The sequence below is a fragment of the Agelaius phoeniceus genome, chromosome 16, assembly GCF_051311805.1.
Source record: "Agelaius phoeniceus isolate bAgePho1 chromosome 16, bAgePho1.hap1, whole genome shotgun sequence".
Classification (NCBI taxonomy): domain Eukaryota; kingdom Metazoa; phylum Chordata; class Aves; order Passeriformes; family Icteridae; genus Agelaius; species Agelaius phoeniceus.
Window position 1 is genome coordinate 8,950,563 of NC_135280.1, and position 17,868 is coordinate 8,968,430.

General features: G+C 43.4%; 1 protein-coding gene across 5 annotated transcripts; it reads right to left on the minus strand.

Annotated features, from left to right (window-relative positions):
• Positions 1–14: 14 nt before the first annotated feature.
• Positions 15–17,860, minus strand: NDE1 (nudE neurodevelopment protein 1). Of its 5 annotated transcripts, XM_054643568.2 has the most exons (10): positions 17,790–17,860; positions 16,680–16,801; positions 9,547–9,674; positions 8,836–8,989; positions 5,608–5,756; positions 5,144–5,280; positions 4,121–4,297; positions 3,589–3,680; positions 2,457–2,593; positions 15–1,370 (listed from the first exon to the last, which is right to left on the minus strand). In XM_054643568.2, exons 3-10 carry the CDS (start codon positions 9,630–9,632, stop codon positions 1,277–1,279), a joined length of 1,026 nt encoding a protein of 341 aa, XP_054499543.2. In that variant the 5' UTR covers positions 9,633–9,674; positions 16,680–16,801; positions 17,790–17,860; the 3' UTR covers positions 15–1,276. The 5 variants fall into 5 exon arrangements, with proteins under 5 accessions (XP_054499543.2, XP_077043096.1, XP_054499546.2 ...); XM_077186981.1 differs by lacking the exons at positions 16,680–16,801; positions 17,790–17,860 and adding an exon at positions 14,110–14,198; XM_054643571.2 differs by lacking the exons at positions 16,680–16,801; positions 17,790–17,860 and adding an exon at positions 13,966–14,103.
• Positions 17,861–17,868: the final 8 nt, after the last annotated feature.

The following is a 17,868-nucleotide window of genomic DNA, read 5'->3' on the forward strand; positions in this document are numbered from 1 at the left end:
AATGCATCAACAACTCAAATTCAAAATAAGCTTTATTCTACTCCCCAGTTTAACCAACTTCATAGGTGGACTGAGAAATGAAAATCATCTGTGATTTACATATTCTAGAGAAATAGATGCCTCAGTGACTCTTTTCACAGCATTTCCTTAAAAAACAAACAAACAAAACAAAAAAAAACCCAAAACATCAAACCCATTTATGTATTCTTTTGTCAAGTAAGCTCTCTCCATCCCCTGCCACAAAAAAATTCCATAAAAATTGTTTAGTCATGGTTACTTTTGCAAGTACAGGCTTCCATAAAATACATTAACACTGGGAATGAATCTACTCCATTTAAAAAATAAATGCAGTAATATTCTACAGGGGGTAAAATTATTTTAAAAACCCCATATACAGTTCTCTAGCATAAAGGGCTTTTCAGGTTAAAAAAGCATTTCTAAACTAGTAACAGCTGATATACTCATATAGAAAAATAAAAAATCACTAACACCCAAGGCACCTTAGTGAAGGGAGGTTTGTAAAGCAGTAAAACCCTCCTATCAAGATGTTAGAACTAGAAACTTGATCAGGTTTGGCCTCCTACAACCACCAGGCTTTATAAGCCACTATGGGGTTTAAAAAAAAATAATAAAAGTATGCATGCTATTAGCTCTGGGATCTCCTGAGCACTCTCAGCACTAGACATATCTCACCTTTAACCATGACCTGTTCTGAATGAGAAATCATTGCTTAAAGAAACATCTTGCCACTACAGAGGCAGGTTTTTGTGCAGCAACATTCTGGTCAGCAAACATCCCATGGGGAGCTGAGCAGCTTCCCTGCAGAAATACACCTTTCACCACATAAAAACAGCTCTTTAATTTGGGTGACTGCAGCACACAACACCCATGGTAGAAAGCAGAGTTCCAGCCAGAACTGGTGGTGTATTAACACCAAAAGCCAAAGGCTGAGGAGCTGCATAGTGAATATTGCTGTGTTGTAGGCAGGACAATTGCTTTGGTAGTGTCAAAAGAAGCAACCTTCAAGGAGCTATTTACAGTAGCTGATGCAGGAAGGAATTCCCAGTCCTGCACTCACACAGTCAGCATTGCTTTGTCACACCTTGTCACCCACAGAACTTGCCCAGAGGCCACGCTGGAAGCCACTGCCAATTGTGACTGCTTGTTCAGCTGTCACCTACCCTGACACTGCTGTCTTCTTGCTCATTGATACTCTCTTTAAAACTAAAGTTTGAAATACACATTTCTTCTCCTTTCCCAAAGCCAGCCAGGCTTTTCATAGCAGCATCTTGACAACACTTTGTGAGGGATGGCTCACGGGTCCTGGAACGTGTGACGGCCGCGTTCCAAACTCCAGGCGTTTCACCAACCTGCAAGTGCAAAACTGCAGTCAGGGCATTTCTCTCTCAGTGTAACCATGCTCAGAATAACTGCTCACCTCCAGAACAAACCACTCAGCTGAGATGAGAGAACAGCACTCTGAGCACTGCATCAACTCATTCCTTAACTGGGCTGAGCTTTCACTGTAACACAGGGCTCCATTTCCCTCTGAGGAATGAACACTATCTTTTACAGGTGCTAGAATTTCAGTTTAGCATTGCAGCAGCAGACAGATAATCAGCTCATGCATATGTAAATATATGAGGCTTTCTTGCAGAAGCTTTCATGAGGTTTTTCCCCAGGCTAGGAGAGCAAGTACAGCATGGAACATTCCTTCTAAACAACACCACTGGGCACTGGGTACCAGGACAAACCAGCACAAGGGTCTGGCTAAATAACTAAGTCTGAAACCAAGTGTACTATAGAGACTTCACTTACCTAAACACAGAACCTAAAGAATGTGCAGTGCAGGATTGGCAGAGTTTAAGCAGACACTGAATGGCAATTTGCAATAACCTTGCCGATTTTTCTTCTTTTGATTAACAAAAGACAACTGGTTCAAACATTCAGAGAAATGTGTACATTGAGTAAGGTAATTTCTTGTCAGCAGCTACTTAAAATTACATCTTAGCAACTCTAAAGCAGTCTCAGTTGACCCACTATTCGAGTTTTTTCCAGTTCTCCCACAAGTGAGAATCTTAATTATGATAAGGGAAGTCTCCCTACATGCCATAACACTCCTGAGACATCTCTTGTGCAAGAACATAAAGCATAAAATAAATTGAACCAATAAGCAAGAACTGTTGTACTTTGTCCTATTTAAACACTGATTTATAATAAAATACATCTTGCACTTGCTCCAGATTTGAAATATTCAAAACTTGATTGCAGCTAGTCCTTGAATTTCAGCAGCTAGTGACTCTGAATTTTAAACTGACCCGAAACATTCAATTCATAATCCTGAATAACTGAATTTCACATACTTTGAAAATGTCTCTACCAAAACAAATAAATATCAGTCCCTAAGTTCCAACATCAACAGCCTCACTAAGACACCAGCAGAGCCCAGCACTCACCCTGTGTCACACAGAGGCTGATGAGGACTCAGGCGTGTTTCCAGGACATCTCTGTTCATGTACATGGACACTGAAGGTCTGTTTGGAGACTGGTCATACACAAAGTTTCGGCAGGATGCAAGCTTGGACTCCAAAGCCTGAAGTAAACAGACAAGGTGAGTGTCAGGCTGACCATTCTCTTTCAGAAGATGGCAGTGCCACACCAAAATGGCACTGAAGTGTGTGGGTTTGGGGTATTTTTCTTTCTTTAAGAGGGAGCTGTCCAGTAGAGGAACCTGCTAGACCCCAGTGCCACATGAGCTCTGAATTTGTGAAGAGATGAACAGTCATCTCTCTAAAGATGAATCTCTGTTTCTCTAGCGAGCTGATGCTCTTCACCAGCAGGAACACAAAATCTTCACTTTCCTCAGAGAGATTTTTACATCTTTCTTACAGGCATAAATTTTTAGATTACTAAACATTCATATGAGCTACATTCCTACCCATGTATTAGGTGGTACACCAGAGGGAATGAGCCACAGATATCTTATTCTCCATCACATGCTCCCATTCTAGATCACTCCACCTTTATTGAATTGCTTTCTGGCCATATCAGTTCTGCAGCTCAGCCCATCAAAGCCCCATACAAATGTTTGCAACAACACAGCACCAAGGCACAAGGAGGGTAACACCAGTCATGGGATAACCTTCCCAACACCAGCATTACCTTAAATGTCAAACTACAGCTTAGCAGGACATTAGGCCTCACTCAAAAGACCACTGGACACTTAAGACAAACTTCACCAGAAGCCTTTTGGACAGCAGGTATCAGCCTGCTAACTTCTCTGCCTTTCACAGGAACAGATCCATTCTCAATTTACTCATGCTGACTTATTTTTTCTGTACCTGCACTTCCAGAAATTCACAGAGGGAGATCTTATCCCTATCTGGATTAGAACTTAGAAAAACAAGCATGGTCCACTTTTGTTTAGGGGTTGGGCAGAAACATTTGAAGTCCAGACCAAGACCAAGGCCACACTTAGCTAACCTGGGGGCAAGAGACTCTTTTCAGTCTCCTCTGAACAGTAGTGCTGGCTGCAGTTTCCAGGAGCTCCAGCTTTCCAAAAGCATTGCCTGGCAGGTAATCACTCACCCCCACTTTTCGCAGCAAGTCTCCCACAATATTAAGTGCAGATATTCTTGCAGCTGGTGTGAGAGGGGTTGCACCATAACTGTCCTCAAGACCTGCAGGGCAGGTTAAAGAAGGATATGTTACTCATGGAAAAAAAAATAAAAATAAAAAATTGACCCTACTGTCTTTAGAGAAGATGATTCAAGGAACACGATTAAAGATTACCCATGTTTTTAAAGCCTTTCCCCTAATCAGACCAACATCTCTGGGACAGTTCTGAAATAATAAAAAGTCCCAAATGCTCATCCTATCCCTCATTATTTCCAGACAGTTCAAGTCAATTGGAAATGAACAGACTATTAATAAACTCCAAAAAAATCCCAGTCTGTGAATACTGAGACCATGGTGATTTGGTCACCATTAGGTGACACTACACTACACACTGGATTCTGTGGCTAAAGCAGGAATGAAAAGAAGGGAGCAAACTATAGCATCAAATGGCATCAACTAAGAGCATCAAATGGTATTTGTGAGCTGGTTCCCTGCCAGTCACCTCTCCTAAAGGTCCCAGGGGTGGGAAGGCTGATGGGTGTGCGGCGCATTGCGGGTGTTGAGGGCACAGATAAGGAGGCCTGAACTGCAGTGTCTGTTCTTTCTGCTTCCAGGGGAGCTCTCATTGGTGTTTTGGGCTTCTCCTGTTTCTGCTGCACTGCAAGCTCTTGTCGTAGATCTGTGAAGTAAGCAACACAAAGCAAGTGCTGGAGTATGCAGTCACCAAGATAAAAACCAAAAAAGGTCATCTTTTGTCAAAAGATTTTTCTCTTCATGGAAGTGAGGTAATGTCACTTATCCTTGTAAAACATTACTCCAGGCATATCTGAACTTGGCACACCTTGGCTACATTCTGGCTCCCTGCAGGTTGAGATCCTATCTGTTGTACCCTTTTCTATCCTGGTTTCCACATGAAGGAAATTTGAGCTGAGGCCAGATTGAAGCCACATCATTATCTAGCCAAGGGACAGAGCACTTCTGTCCCACAGCCTGGCTGTAGTTTATGGATACCACTCAAGGGCACAGAATCCAAGATCTGAAAACAGATGTTCATCCAGCTCCAGGGTCTCTCTCTTCTCACCCAGCCTTGTTGACAGATAGCAAAAAGCCAGTGCATTCCAGGGCAACCAAAAGTCAGTCACAGCCCTCCTTTTTTACTTCCCCACTAGTGCTTCACTGGCTCCATTTCCCACAGCCCAGGAAACAATGAGGTTAATGTGTATTAAAGCTGACCTTCGTGGGAAGCCACACCAGCACATGCCCCAGCTGGACTGGCCCAACTCCCTGAAGCCCTGATTAGGAGAAGGCTGGAACAGACTTTTGTTTCTGTGAGTGCTCTGGAATCATGTCAGGAGTTCAAGGAGGGGGCAGAATGTTCTTCAGTTTCCTTACTTGTTTCTACATTTCAGATACCAAGTTTTAAAGAAGCAAAGTTAAAAGCCCAGCTCTAAGGCAGATGGAGAGGACTGAACAGCTACAAGGCAGTGGAAGAGAAAGGAAAAGATCCAAATAACTTCTGTCTAACCTCTAGCTTCATCTTTCAGGCGCTGCACAGACTCCAGCAGGTTTTCTTTCTCATCCAGCTCACTCTCCAGAAAAGCATTTCTTTCAATAGCCTGGTTTAAACGCTGCTCAAAATCCTCCAGGGACATTATAGTGGCTCTGAAAAAGAGTGCATTAGGTGTCACCACCAGAGGACTCAAGATAGAAGGACTCCCTCTCTCACAAAAAAATGGACACTTGCATTTTTGTTTGGTTTGCCTTGTTTCATTATTTTTTTTTTAGCTTGTAATATATGAAAGAGTGCAGTCAGGGAGTAGAAGAGGTAAAAAAAAGTTATCACATTGCCCATCTGCAACAAATCTCTTCAACACAACCATTAGACAAGTGACAGTCCAAAATGGCAATGCTAACAAGCAGTGCCACAAACAGCACAGTAAATCACCATGCTTGCAGGACAGAAGAGAGGCGGAAAAAAAAGCAGATCACCTTTTTGCTCTTTCCAAATCATCATTTTCTTGCTCAAGTTCTCGAATGTATTTCTGAAGCTGTTCTTTAATAGCTCTTGTCTGTGCCAAGTCATCTTCCAGTGCAGAGATTTGCCTGTATCCTTCTGAATGCTGCATTTCAATCTTTTCCTACTCAAAGGCAAATCAAACAGCACATCAGGTACTTAGCAACATGTTCTCTTTTTGCAGCATTGTCTGAGCTCCTTGAAAGGCAGAGACAGACACTGAAAATTTTTGAGAAACACCATTTTATGTATGGTAAAATGCCAAAAAATTCAATTGCTCACACATTTCTGGGCTGCCAGCAGCAAGAGCTCTTCCCACCACTCCTTATCAAACAAAAGTGCTGGGAAACAGCTCCCAACATTCACAGCACAAGGCCATTCCTTGCCTCTCCCAGACAGCCCAACTCAGCACAGTTTCTAAGCAATACACAAAGCACACAAGAGAAGCCACTTATTTTCAACCCTAATATGAAGGCAGGCAATATTTAAGAGCCAAAGTAAGAAGAATAAAAAAAAATTCCAAGTGTGACCCTGTTACATGCTGCTGTGGAATCAGCAAGATTCTGCACTGTCCATGTGGCTTTATTAGGCCAAAGCAGGTTCAGAATTCTAGAACATTTCAGGTACAAGTACACTTTTGGGAACCTAAACCAAACTCTGCCTCCCTCTACACCACACATACAAGGGTACATTTAAGACAGACATAGGCAGGGAGGAAATCTTAGCTGCCACATCAGATCTCTCTCCTGCACTGCCACTAAATGTGGAGTTAGTTCCACAGTATGTGACATGGGAAAGCTTTCCCATGTGACAAGGAAAGCTCCAGAGCACACTATTAAATTGCTTTATACTCAACCACCTTGCTACCAGACCACTTCAACATGCCAGAGGTTTTTTTGGAAATTCCAAGATTGCTGGGTAAGCAACATTCCTGAAGTGCTCTCCAGACAGAATTCAAGTACAAAACACTTGAAGTCACTGGAAACAAATCCATGCACTGGAATTTGAAAGCCATGGCAAGTAGTCTAGTGTGAATGATAATGTGAAGACAGCTATTTTAGCACATGAAATGCATAGACAAGGAAGAGGGAAAGAGATATCCATCCTGAACTAAGAAATCCGTATTTGACTGCAGTGTGGTGACACTGCTGTAATTCCAAACCTCTGAAACACAGTTAAGAGCCTCTAAGCTCCAAAAGGCAGATGACTTTCAGTTAGTTTCTCAGGACTCTCTAAACTAACCCTGCAAAACACCATTCCCATCAGTTTTAGGTAGTGTGAGCTCTGATTTCTGAGGGGGAGCAGGCACACACACTGGGCTGGTCAGCTCAGAGCCACAAGCTGTGTGGGCCTGGCAAAGTTCACTGGTGCTGACCTAGATGCAGATCCCAAGCCTTGATGGGCTCAGTTAACACTGCTCCTCAATAGCTTCATGAGATTAATGCTTTGCTCTTGAATTGATTCAGATAAAAGACCAGAACTGCAAGGTCTGAGTCTTTGTTTTTAGCCAATTGTAATAAACTATCAGCTGATCTGGCCCTCAATGGTGGCTCTGTTCCTTCACTGCAGGCTGTTACTGCAGTTTTCAGGCTGCATGAATAGCCAATTGTTGAATGGTTTATTTCAAGCAGAATGTATTTTAAGAAAGTTATCTACTGTGAAGAATTATTTCAGATTTTCTAAAATATGGCTACCCTCCACTTTTTGAGGCTCTGTATTGCTTCCTACTATTTTCATTCCTCACTGTTTTGCCTGGTTCACTGGCCTTTCCTCTCATCCCAGCTACTCTAGAGAAAGAAAATCATCTACACACTCCTCTATTAAATGAACTATGGGTTTTATTTTTAAAATTTTTGTCTTCTCCCTAAGCCCATCAGCTTCCATGGGTTTATGTGGCTACCTGGAACAGCAGACCAATACTGCATACAACATGCAGAACATCTAACATTTCTAAGGTGCTACAACAAGAACAAGGATTAAAGCAACATAAATACAATGAAACAAGTCTTGGAAGTCTTGCTATCAAAAAGCAGGGAGTGGAGGAAATGGCTAAGCTAGTGCTAGAGTGACAGGACTTCTGCCTGGAACAGAAGAGTACTTCCTTAAGACAGTAATTTGGACAACAGTTTAAACAAAAGGCATTGCAAATCTGGATTCATCCAGTGATTAATCACTTATACAAATACCTTCACTCCCATTAGCTTATTATTGCATCCAATTGAATAGAAGAAGTGTAATTACATTAATCTCTGCTTCCACAGAGATTGAGCTAGCCCTACAAAACACAGTGTAGTATTTCTTGGGTGACTGTAACTCATCTGTAAACAAAAGGTAAAATTCAAACTTTAAAAAGTCACACCAATTTCAGTGATTTTTTTCCAAGTTTAAGAGAACTTACCAGTATTTCCTGAACCTGTCAATCAGCACAGCACCATCTCATCACTCTTCATACTCTAGATAGCTTCATTGTTCCTTAGCCACTGTGTTTAGAAGCCCCATCTCAATAAGTTCATATTCTTTATGTTTTATAGTTCTGGAAGTTAATGCCTTTCTGCTGGTTCTTATTTTCACAGAATGCTAACCAAGTGCAAAAAGAAAAATTCATTTTTCCCTAAGGACAGAGAGATTCAATAACAAAACCAGGACTGAAACTGTTTTATGACTCTCAATTCTATGTGTTACCCACCAGCTGCTGCTTCCCAGCTTATCTGAAATGTCAGATAATAAATACACAACTATGTAAAAAGGGTTTTAAACTGAGTTTCCTTACGTAATGCAAAAACACAGCTGCAGTGTTTGTACTTTGATTGTTCTGCAATATTATCTGTGACTGCATGATGCAGACAGCAAGAAAGCTATGAACAAAAGCACTAAATAGATGGAAGAAGGAAAAGAACAGCAGCTCTCTTGTGTTCACACTCAGTCTCCACTCCACTGTGGACAATTCTCTCCCATCTGAAATCTATCCTGACACACAGCCACAACCTGTGAACAGGGCTCCAGGAACACTACCAAGGAACACAGAATCCTCAGAGCAGACAACAGGCTGACATTTCTTTACTTTTCAAGGCTTTCCTTTCTGCAGTCTTCTGATCCATTTTTCTGCAATGCTGAGGTGACACCACGGGGCAGAGTCTGCAAACACCTGCCCTGCTCCCCCCTGCCCTGAGGATGTGCAGCCCACGTGGGCCAGCAGCTCTGACCTTCACTGACTCCAGCTCCATCCTCAGGCGGTTGTTTTCTGACAGGAGGTCTCTGTTCCTGGACTCTGTTTGCTGCAGCTGAGCCTCCAGCTCAGCTTCGTACTCCCGGCTCCCCTCTTGGAACTCACGCAGCTCCTCCTGGGTATTCTCAGCACTGGAGAGAAATTCCAGCAGCAGAACTCATCATCATGAACAATGGAAACAACACCTCTTGTACACTGAAGGTAAAAACAACATTGCTCTTGAGCACAGAAGGCTATATGCCCTTCTCTGTATTCAACAGGAAGAGAGAAACATGCAAACGTTTCCCTGCCATGCATGGGAACCCCATAGCAAACTGGTAAAGAAATAAAAGAAGTCCAAATAAACAGAAAAACCCCAGAATCTGTTTTCACACTCTAGATGTTGAGGATATGTGGAATCTCTTTAGTTTGTCAATCGTCCACTGCCATCTCACATTTTATTTATTTATTATTTACTCCATTATTTAATTCTATTATTTATTTGGAAATATAAAGAAAGCTGTTATTGATTAATAACAAAAAGTGAAGGAGAGAGAGAAAGATGAAAGGAAGTGTTTTATTTTCTTGAACAATTCTATTGAAACAATCCTCCAACAAGTTAAACAAGCAGCAATGAAAGAGCTGTGTTTTTGCATTAAGTGTTGTGCACCTTATCCAACCACTTGGAGGAATGAAGCCACTGCCTTACCATTGCTTGTATTTCATAGCCAACTCCTTCCAGTATTTGGTTTCCTCTTCCACTGAGCTGAAGTGATGTCCTTCTGAGTCTTCCATAATGAGTCCTCAAAGTCTAAAACTCCTGTTTCATTTTCCCCCCTGAAATAGAACAGGGTCAAGTGTGAGAACTCAGGCAGTGAGCAGCCTCACCCTCCTTGCTGCAGAGCAGAACACCCCTCCTCCCACACAGTCACTGCTCTCCTAGAGACCAATCTAAAGCCCAGCCTCGATAGGACTCTGTCAGACAGACCATCAATGTGAGAGAATTCCTGCTAAATCTCCCCAGTTCTCCCAAAGCTGCTGCAGGCTTACACCACACTCCCAGCAGTGAGCACCTTTGGCACCTCTATGTACACAAACCCCAAACCTGAGCTGCAACTGCGCCAGTGCACAGAGAACACAAGGGAAGGAAGACTCAGGCACAACTTCAGCACCCAACACACTGCAATTCAGCAACCATGAAATTAAAGAGAAACTTCAAAGAGACACAGATTAGGTACTCAAGACTCTGATTTCTTGAGTTAACATTTAAAGGAATACATAAGTTTTTTGTGGACTTAACTGCTGGGCAGGTGAAAAATTTCTTCCTAGGTGAACACAGACAAAGCTACCCAACTTTAAACATGAACTCTCAAAATCCAAGTATAGCTACAAGATATCTGGATACCTCAGAGAGCCATGGGAGAAGGGAGGGTAAAAGCTACCCAGAGGTATTAGCAGGATACCACTGGCTGGGATAGGTATGCAGTTAAGATATCAGCAATCCAGACAATCCAGTTGTCCCTGTGCCAGCACAAACCCAGTCACAGGACACAGTCCCAAATGGGAATGACACACTAAAGAGCCACAGGGGAATCAAGTCCCTTAAGCTGGTCACTCCCACTTGAGGACTTAAGTATCTAAACCCTACAATTAAATAAAATAAATGCCCTGTGATGTGCATGACACTCTGTTAAACGGGTCAGCAACAAATATCATTTCATACTAGTTAGTCTTGACAATGGAGAAACATCAAACCTAATGTTCTGCATAATCTGCCCATGTCCAGCCCTGGGTGAGGCAAAGATTCCACTCAGACATTATCAATTTAACCAAATTGATACCAAATAAGAAACCAAATAAGATCAAGGACAGCAAATAGAGGTGGAATTGAACAATTCAGGACAGTGACAGTTGTCACAAAACTGCATCATGGAAATCTAATGACTGAAGAAACACCAAGTTCCAAAGTTCTACCAAATTTCAATTCCAGTTCTGCTGAGCAAAACATTTCCTAGAGGTAATTCTGATGGAACAAAGAAGAAGGGATGGCTGAAGACATCACTTAGATGTCAGCCCTGTCTTCTACTCTTATTTATGATACTCATAAAATGCTGGAGTAGACCCTCTGAGCAGCATGTCTTAGCTAAAGAAAATGTGCATACACTGCACATCTATTGAACTCCACAAAAGAAAATCTCTTTAACCTCTGTCAAGACTTTCCTCTCCAAAAATTATCTGGTATAAACAGGATTGAGTAACAGCCACCTACTTAGTAACTACTGAGACAAACCCAAGTAGCTCTTACCTCTACTACGGACAAAAGCACTCAAAACAGTCTGGCAATCTAAAGCCCAATTCTTACATACCCAAGCAATGCCACAAAGCCCAGTTCCTCTTCACAGCCCAAGTAATTACCAGATTATTGAGCAAGGAGTAAGCAGCGTCACAGCTGAGTGGGGCTGTGCCTGCATACCTCAGTGCACAGTATCAGCAACACACTCACAGAAATTACTGTGTTCTTTAAAAGGGGAGTTGCCAGGTCAGGAGAAAAGTTACTAAGCCTTAACTTTTATAACTGAGTTTGACACAAAATGTTCCTTAGCCAAAGCTGTGTGTTCCTTCAAACAAACAAAAGCACTGTATAATGTGTTGATACATTTCCAGCATAAGGTCTCAAGGCTGAAGAATGCACTGAGCAAAAAAAGAGGAAAAGGAGTGTGAGTAAGGAGTGATTTTCCAAATAGTACTCTTGCCCATTAAAAAGAAACTCATGACCAAGCACAATTAACATTCTTGACCTAGGATAGTTTATGTCACATCTCCTCTGTTATTTTTAAGTGAACTGAAAGTGCCTTTGATGTTAATAAGCATGTCCTTCTGCTCAAGGCACTGTGTACACTGTGAGCACACATACTGATCCTTGCAGCACACTTGTGAAGAAAAAAAATCCAAAAAGGATTTTTTCTGACACAAGCATTATAATAAATCAAATATCTGTGTTTGGACAGATAATTGAAATTGAATTGAAAAAAAAAAAAAAAAAAAACCAAAAATAATTCAGGAAAGATAAAGATGAACTGCAAGACATCTTGTTCTGAAAAGCTTTCAAAAAACCCTTTGGAACCAAAAGACAGCTTCCATCACCTTCAAAATCTTCAATATGCTCAGATCTGGCTCCTGAGTTTTTGTATTACACTTTGGAAGAACTGTAGTAATTGGCATTTTTTGAGATTGTAGGGCTGCAAGGAGAATAACTTTCCTTAACTGATCCACACAATCCAAGAGAACCCCGTGAACATTCAGAGAGCACAAAGGGGCTGCACCCCTCAGTGCCAGGGATGTCTTTGTCACCATGAGATTATGGTGTGGGCCCAATGAGGATTCATCCATTAAGAGCTCGCTCTGCTTCGTGGTCAACATTACTAAATAGTACTTATAATTTAAAATTAATTGTTCAACTGCAAACACCTGATTTGACCTTAAAATTATCTAAAAGAGGAAAAGCTTTACATTAATCCTTTTTTTTTTTCCTCAATTCAAAAGGAAGGACAGTAGACCTGTACTTATTCTACAGCCATTGCTATGTCCTGTGCCACAGGCACATGTTTTTTGCTGCAACATTCAAGGAAGACCTGTTACTTTCCTTCCCTGCACTACATCTTAGCTCAAACTAAGCTGGGATTTTCAAACTAACCAAACATGAAAAATACAAACTGAAACTGAAAAGAAAACTTCCAAGTTTGAGACAAAGTATTAAAGCTTTTTAAACTTTTTTTTCCTGAAATTTGTCTAAGAAGAGTGCAAATACAAGCCATGTAAGTCTTGTTAAACTGCCCTAGAAAGGGTAGGGCTATGACTGGTTTTCCCCTGCTGCTTTCTCCCCTTGATTTTTAACAGCTTGGAGACAACATGCAAAATGCCTGAAGAGAAATTAATCAGGAACTCCTCGTTGTCTGGGCTCACTACAAAAGCAGGGAGAGCAAAGGGGGGTAAAGGAAGTTTTAGAGATGCTTTTTTAAACACTGGAAAAGGTGAAAAAAACGAGGAGAGAAAGTCAGAGTCTGTAAGAGGCACACACTGGCTGCACCTTGCTTATTTTCGCACACATGAAGCCAGAAAAGACATCTGGCCAGGCTTCCTGCCCGGTGCAGGCAGCACAAGCGCTGGTCACAGGCATTACAAAGCTCCACATCATGCAGGAAGTGGAAGCGATCATGGGTGGGGACTGGAATTTTGCAATAAAACACGGCAGCATAAACGTTGCGGAAAACAATTTTATACCAGCGAGAGCAGAATTGCAAAATTCCTCAGGAAAAAGCAAGCATCAAGAAAAACAACACACAAAATTATCGAAAGAACTTCAGTTTGGGAATCAGTCTGAATTCACCCAAACTCATGAGGGCCCCAACTTAGATTGTTTCAGTCCTAGAACAAAGAACTCAAAACGACCCCGATACTGAACTTTTTTCTTCACAAAACATTTAGTTCGGTGAACAATGTTGGCCTACTTTTGTAGCAATGCCTAATGGTCCAAGTCAAGGAAATTCATATTGTAATAAAAAAGTGAAACCGTACCACAAATACTACTGAATTATCCATGACAGAGATGATGAACCTCCTATTAGACGTTATTTTCCTAAATGTAAACCAAAACAAACCAGCTCTTTGCTCCCGAAAAGTAGCTTTCCCATCCTTTGAAATTCAGATTTGCTTAAAATATTCCCCTTGAAAGGGTCCTCCTGTAACACATGGGCCTGTTTTCTTTTGTTTAAGCCATACAAAAGAAAATCACCACAAAAGAGAAAGAAAAGGGAGAGGTCACGGGAGCACCAGGATTACCACAGAATCCCACAGCCAGCACAGAAAAGAGTTATCGGCTTCTCCGGGGCTTCTCTACCAAAAGGCTGAATTCAGCAAAGCCCTCCCCTCCTCAGTAACCAGCCCAGCTCCCAAACTTCCAACTTTCCAGTGATTCCTGAGGAAACCGTACACTGTTCTGCGCTGGAACGCCTGACCTTGGTGGCTCCAGCTGCAAGCCAAGAGTTCAGCGGGGCAGCGCTCCCCGGTCCCATTCCCGGGTGGGGCTAAACCAGCGGGCACGGCTCCCACGCTCCGCTCCCCGCCCCACCTGCGCCCGCACGAGCAAGTCCCGAAGCAGAAGGAGGTTCAGGTCCGCGCGGGGCTGCAGCCGGCCAGGGTCCCTTGTCCCGGGTCCCCTGTCTCCCCCGGTCCCGTCCCGGTCCCACTGCCCTGGGCCGTGCCGGGCTCTCACCGCGCTCCCGCCGAGCCCGCACCGCCGCTCCCGGCCCGGCCGGCGCCGCAGCCCCATTGGCTGCCGGTCACGTGCGGCGGAGCGCTCGGCCAATCAGCGCCGCCGGAACGCGCTTCGGAAACTTTGGTGACTTTCAAAAGGCGCCGGGGGGCGGCGGCCGCGGCCGGTGCCGGTCTGGTTCTTATTGCCGTTCCTGATCTCATTCTTATTTCCTTTCCATTCCTGTTCCCGTTCCCATTCCTGTTCCCCGTCTGCCTTGCTAAACACCCCCCGTCCATGTTGAGTGCCCTACAGTCACACGCACAAGGCTCCGCATCTTCTGAGATGTTAAGCGTGTAAACCAGCACGCCCCGTAATTTTAAAGGCGTGAGTGACCTTAAAATTATCTAAAAAGAGGAAAAGCTTTACATTAATCCTTTTTTTTTTTTCTCAATTCAAAAGCCCTCTGCTGCAACAGCTAGCAGCGAGACAGCGCCGCTATCTATTTTTAACGCCAGTACAACATCTTTAGCCCAAAGTGCCCTTTTCCCGACCAAGGACAGGTTTCTGTGTCGCAGTCTATGAAATATTAGACACGTCTCGCATCCCCATCCCGGCATGATGTCACCATTGCAGGAAACTGCGGCATGGGGCAGAGCTGGCTGCAGCCCGGGAACTCCTGGGCAGGATCGATAGGAAGGGACCCGGGACAAGGAGGGACTTTCTCAAGCGCCCCAGGTGTGCTCCTGCCGCCCGTGCACACAAACACTCGCTCATTTGTTTGCGGAGCCAAAACAAAAACACAAATGATCGCACGTGTATCTCTGCGGCCCGCACAGGCAGGGCCACGTGTCACCGAGTGTCACCGGGTGTCACCGAGTGTCACCGGGTGCAGCTCAGCCCCAGAGAGCAGTGGGATGGGCACCCACGTGCGGGGGCCCGGCCCCAGCTTCGTTCACCTCTGATGTAACACCGGGCCTGGAGCACGGCCTGGCTCTGAAAAGACTTGTCTAAACTGGAAATACACCTCTCCCAAAGGCTCTGTAAGGCTGAGACTTTAACTGAGAGGATGGATGCTTTTCTATAAATATTGCACTAGAAGGAATCTGTCCATAACTCAGATAACTTTAATTGAGAAGGGTGGCAAAAACTATTCTACTTTCTTGTCAGGCATTCAGCAAAATAACTATATTTTCAGTTCAGATGTTCAGTAGAAGTAAATGGAGACAAACTATCATAAAACTATGAAGAGAAAACTAAATAAGGCATTTAAAAAATTGGGTTAATAGCATTTGCAGTTCTATCATTACCCAAGAATGTTTTCATTATCAGATAAGTCGCAGAAAATAAACCATATGCTATTGTAGTATGTTGCCAGTAATTAAAACAAATTATACATTGTTCACAAGTTTGGGACAAAGGACATTTTACTTCAACACTTGAAGCAAATTTTTGAGGATAGTATGACTATACAGATTATGACAAAGGTACAGCTGAGGTTTTTAAAATTTCTCATCTAGAAGTATTTGTAAAACACAGCAAAATTTCTCGGATTTCAGAGGAAGCTGAGAACCTCTCATCCAATTCTGAAACAGTGAAACAGCACCCTAACAAATGCCAGGGGCTCAGAGGCGCTACCAGAGGCACTACTGTACAAAAGCAATAAATATTCTTAAAAAAGGTGACTGTAATCACTGTGCCTTGTTTGCAAGAAGAAGGAGAACACTTGTCTATTTCAAAATTAGCAGAGGAGGAGAAATTATTTTATGCATTTATTTTTAGTTTGCTGATTAATAATTAATAACTGGCAGATCTTTGTGGTGCTAGGATTCATGTGCTGGTTATTTTAATGAGAAGGCCACACGATTCTTCCATAAAAATTAAGTGGACAAAAATTTATCCACTGTAAGTTCTGGTAAGGTTGTAACACCTTGTCTTTTGGCAATTAACTTATCTTGGGAAAAATATTTGCTTTTCTTAGAGAATTAAATAACTCACCCCACCACCCAGCCTATGGATGGAACAGAAACTGCTCACCAATTGTCATTACAAACTACTGAACTGCTTTTTTATTTTGTTCAAATGGATTACTGACACCCATAAAATGTGACAAACATTTTAGAATATCATATGGAAATATTGCTCTAACTGAAGAACAAATATTTAACAACAATAAAACCTTTTTCTCTGCCTATTTAAAGATGTTATATAATTCTCTGCAATCTGTATATGCAGAATCAGATTTTCACATACTTAAGCAAGAAACAGATTCTCAGTACTTTAAAAACCTTCTGATATCTCAAACTGACACGTTTTTGATGAAACTGTCAAATGCTCATTAATAGCACTGGTTTATTAAGCAGAGCAGAACACAGCAGTTCTCTCAGCCTTGGCACACAGCAGTGACACTCCCAGTGACCCTGGCAAGCCTGGCTGTGGCTCTGAGCTTTGTCACAAGGGCTTCTCCTTGCTGCTGCCTGCAGTCTCTTAGGCCAAGGTGCAAGTAAATTCCAGCTTAGCCTAATACCACAATTATGATCAAAAGACACTGAGGCACCAAAAAGCAGATCCCACCCTGTGCTGTCACTAACCTCCCTCCTTGAGGAGCTCAGCCACCAGCTGAGGAGAAAGCCCAGCCTGGATGCCAGGATTGGCTGCATCACTTTGGCCCAGCCTTCGGAGGGAGCTGTTAAACCGTGAGACAGAGCCGCGTCTGTAGAAAGACAACAGGAAAATTAGAAATAGAGGTAGGGTTGTTGAGACAAGCACTATTAGCAACACAAGGATTCAAGAGGAAAAATACCACAGTGGAAAGTTACACAATCCTGAAATGAGCAAAGCCCAGTGACCTCTAGTGAGTTGCCAGTGCCACCACACCAACAGAGCAGTGACCCTGAGTGGATGCCCACAGCTTTCTTGATGCTTCTTTGGCCAGCAGACTTCAGGTGCTTTGTCAAGGGGTAGAGACACACTAATGCCGAATCCAGTGGGTTCTTAGAAGGTTAATCCAGTGGGTTCTTAAGAAGGTTGTTCTTTTTTTTGTTAGCCAGTTATTGCTCTGTATTTTCAAGCTGTGTACATCTGACTTGGGGAATAGCTAATGATGCCCAAGGCACCCAGAGAAAGCACAGAGAGGTCAGACACGTCTGTTAAAATAAGCAAACAGCAGATTTCTGGAATATCTTCAGTGAAGGAGACTCCACAGCCTGTCTGGACAATCAGTCCCAGGGCTCGGGCACTCTCAGGGAAGAAGTTCTTCCTCGTGCTCAGGTGGAACTTCCCGGGCATCAGTTCCTGCCCGTTCCTCCTGTGCCACTGCTGGGCCAGGGAGCAGAGCCCGGTCCCTGCTCTGAGCCCTCCCTGCTCAGACCTTCGCACATTCACCTCACGACTCCAGCGTGGCTCACGGGGGAGTCTGTGCGTGTTCTACCCGAGTTTGTGTGCGTTTAACTCGGTTTTCTGTGTGTTTTACTCGAGTCTGTGTCTTACCCGGCTTCGTGCGTGTCTTACCCGGCTTCGTGCGTGTCTTACCCGGCTTCGTGCGTGTCCTACCCGGGTCTGTGCGTGTTCTTTCTGGGTTTGTGCACGTTTAACCCGGCTTTATGCGTGTTTTACCTGGGTTCCTGCGTGTTTTACCCTGGTTTGTGTGTGCGTGTTATCCGAGTTTCCGCGTGTTTTACCCCGGTTTGTGTGTACTTTACCCGACTTTATGCGTGTTTCACTCCCTCGCAGCTCTCCGGACCCGCCTCACGGCCGCTGCTTTAAAGGAGGCGGGCGCGG

Excerpts from the sequence above, each read along its gene's own strand:
- NDE1 (XM_054643568.2), bottom strand. The coding sequence starts at position 9,632 with ATGGAAGACTCAGAAGGACATCACTTCAGCTCAGTGGAAGAGGAAACC. Across the intron at positions 5,281-5,607 it reads GATTTGGAAAGAGCAAAAAG|AGCCACTATAATGTCCCTGG; the intron begins GTGATCTGCTTT and ends ACTCTTTTTCAG. Across the intron at positions 1,371-2,456 it reads CAGCCTCTGTGTGACACAGG|GTTGGTGAAACGCCTGGAGT; the intron begins GTGAGTGCTGGG and ends TTGCACTTGCAG.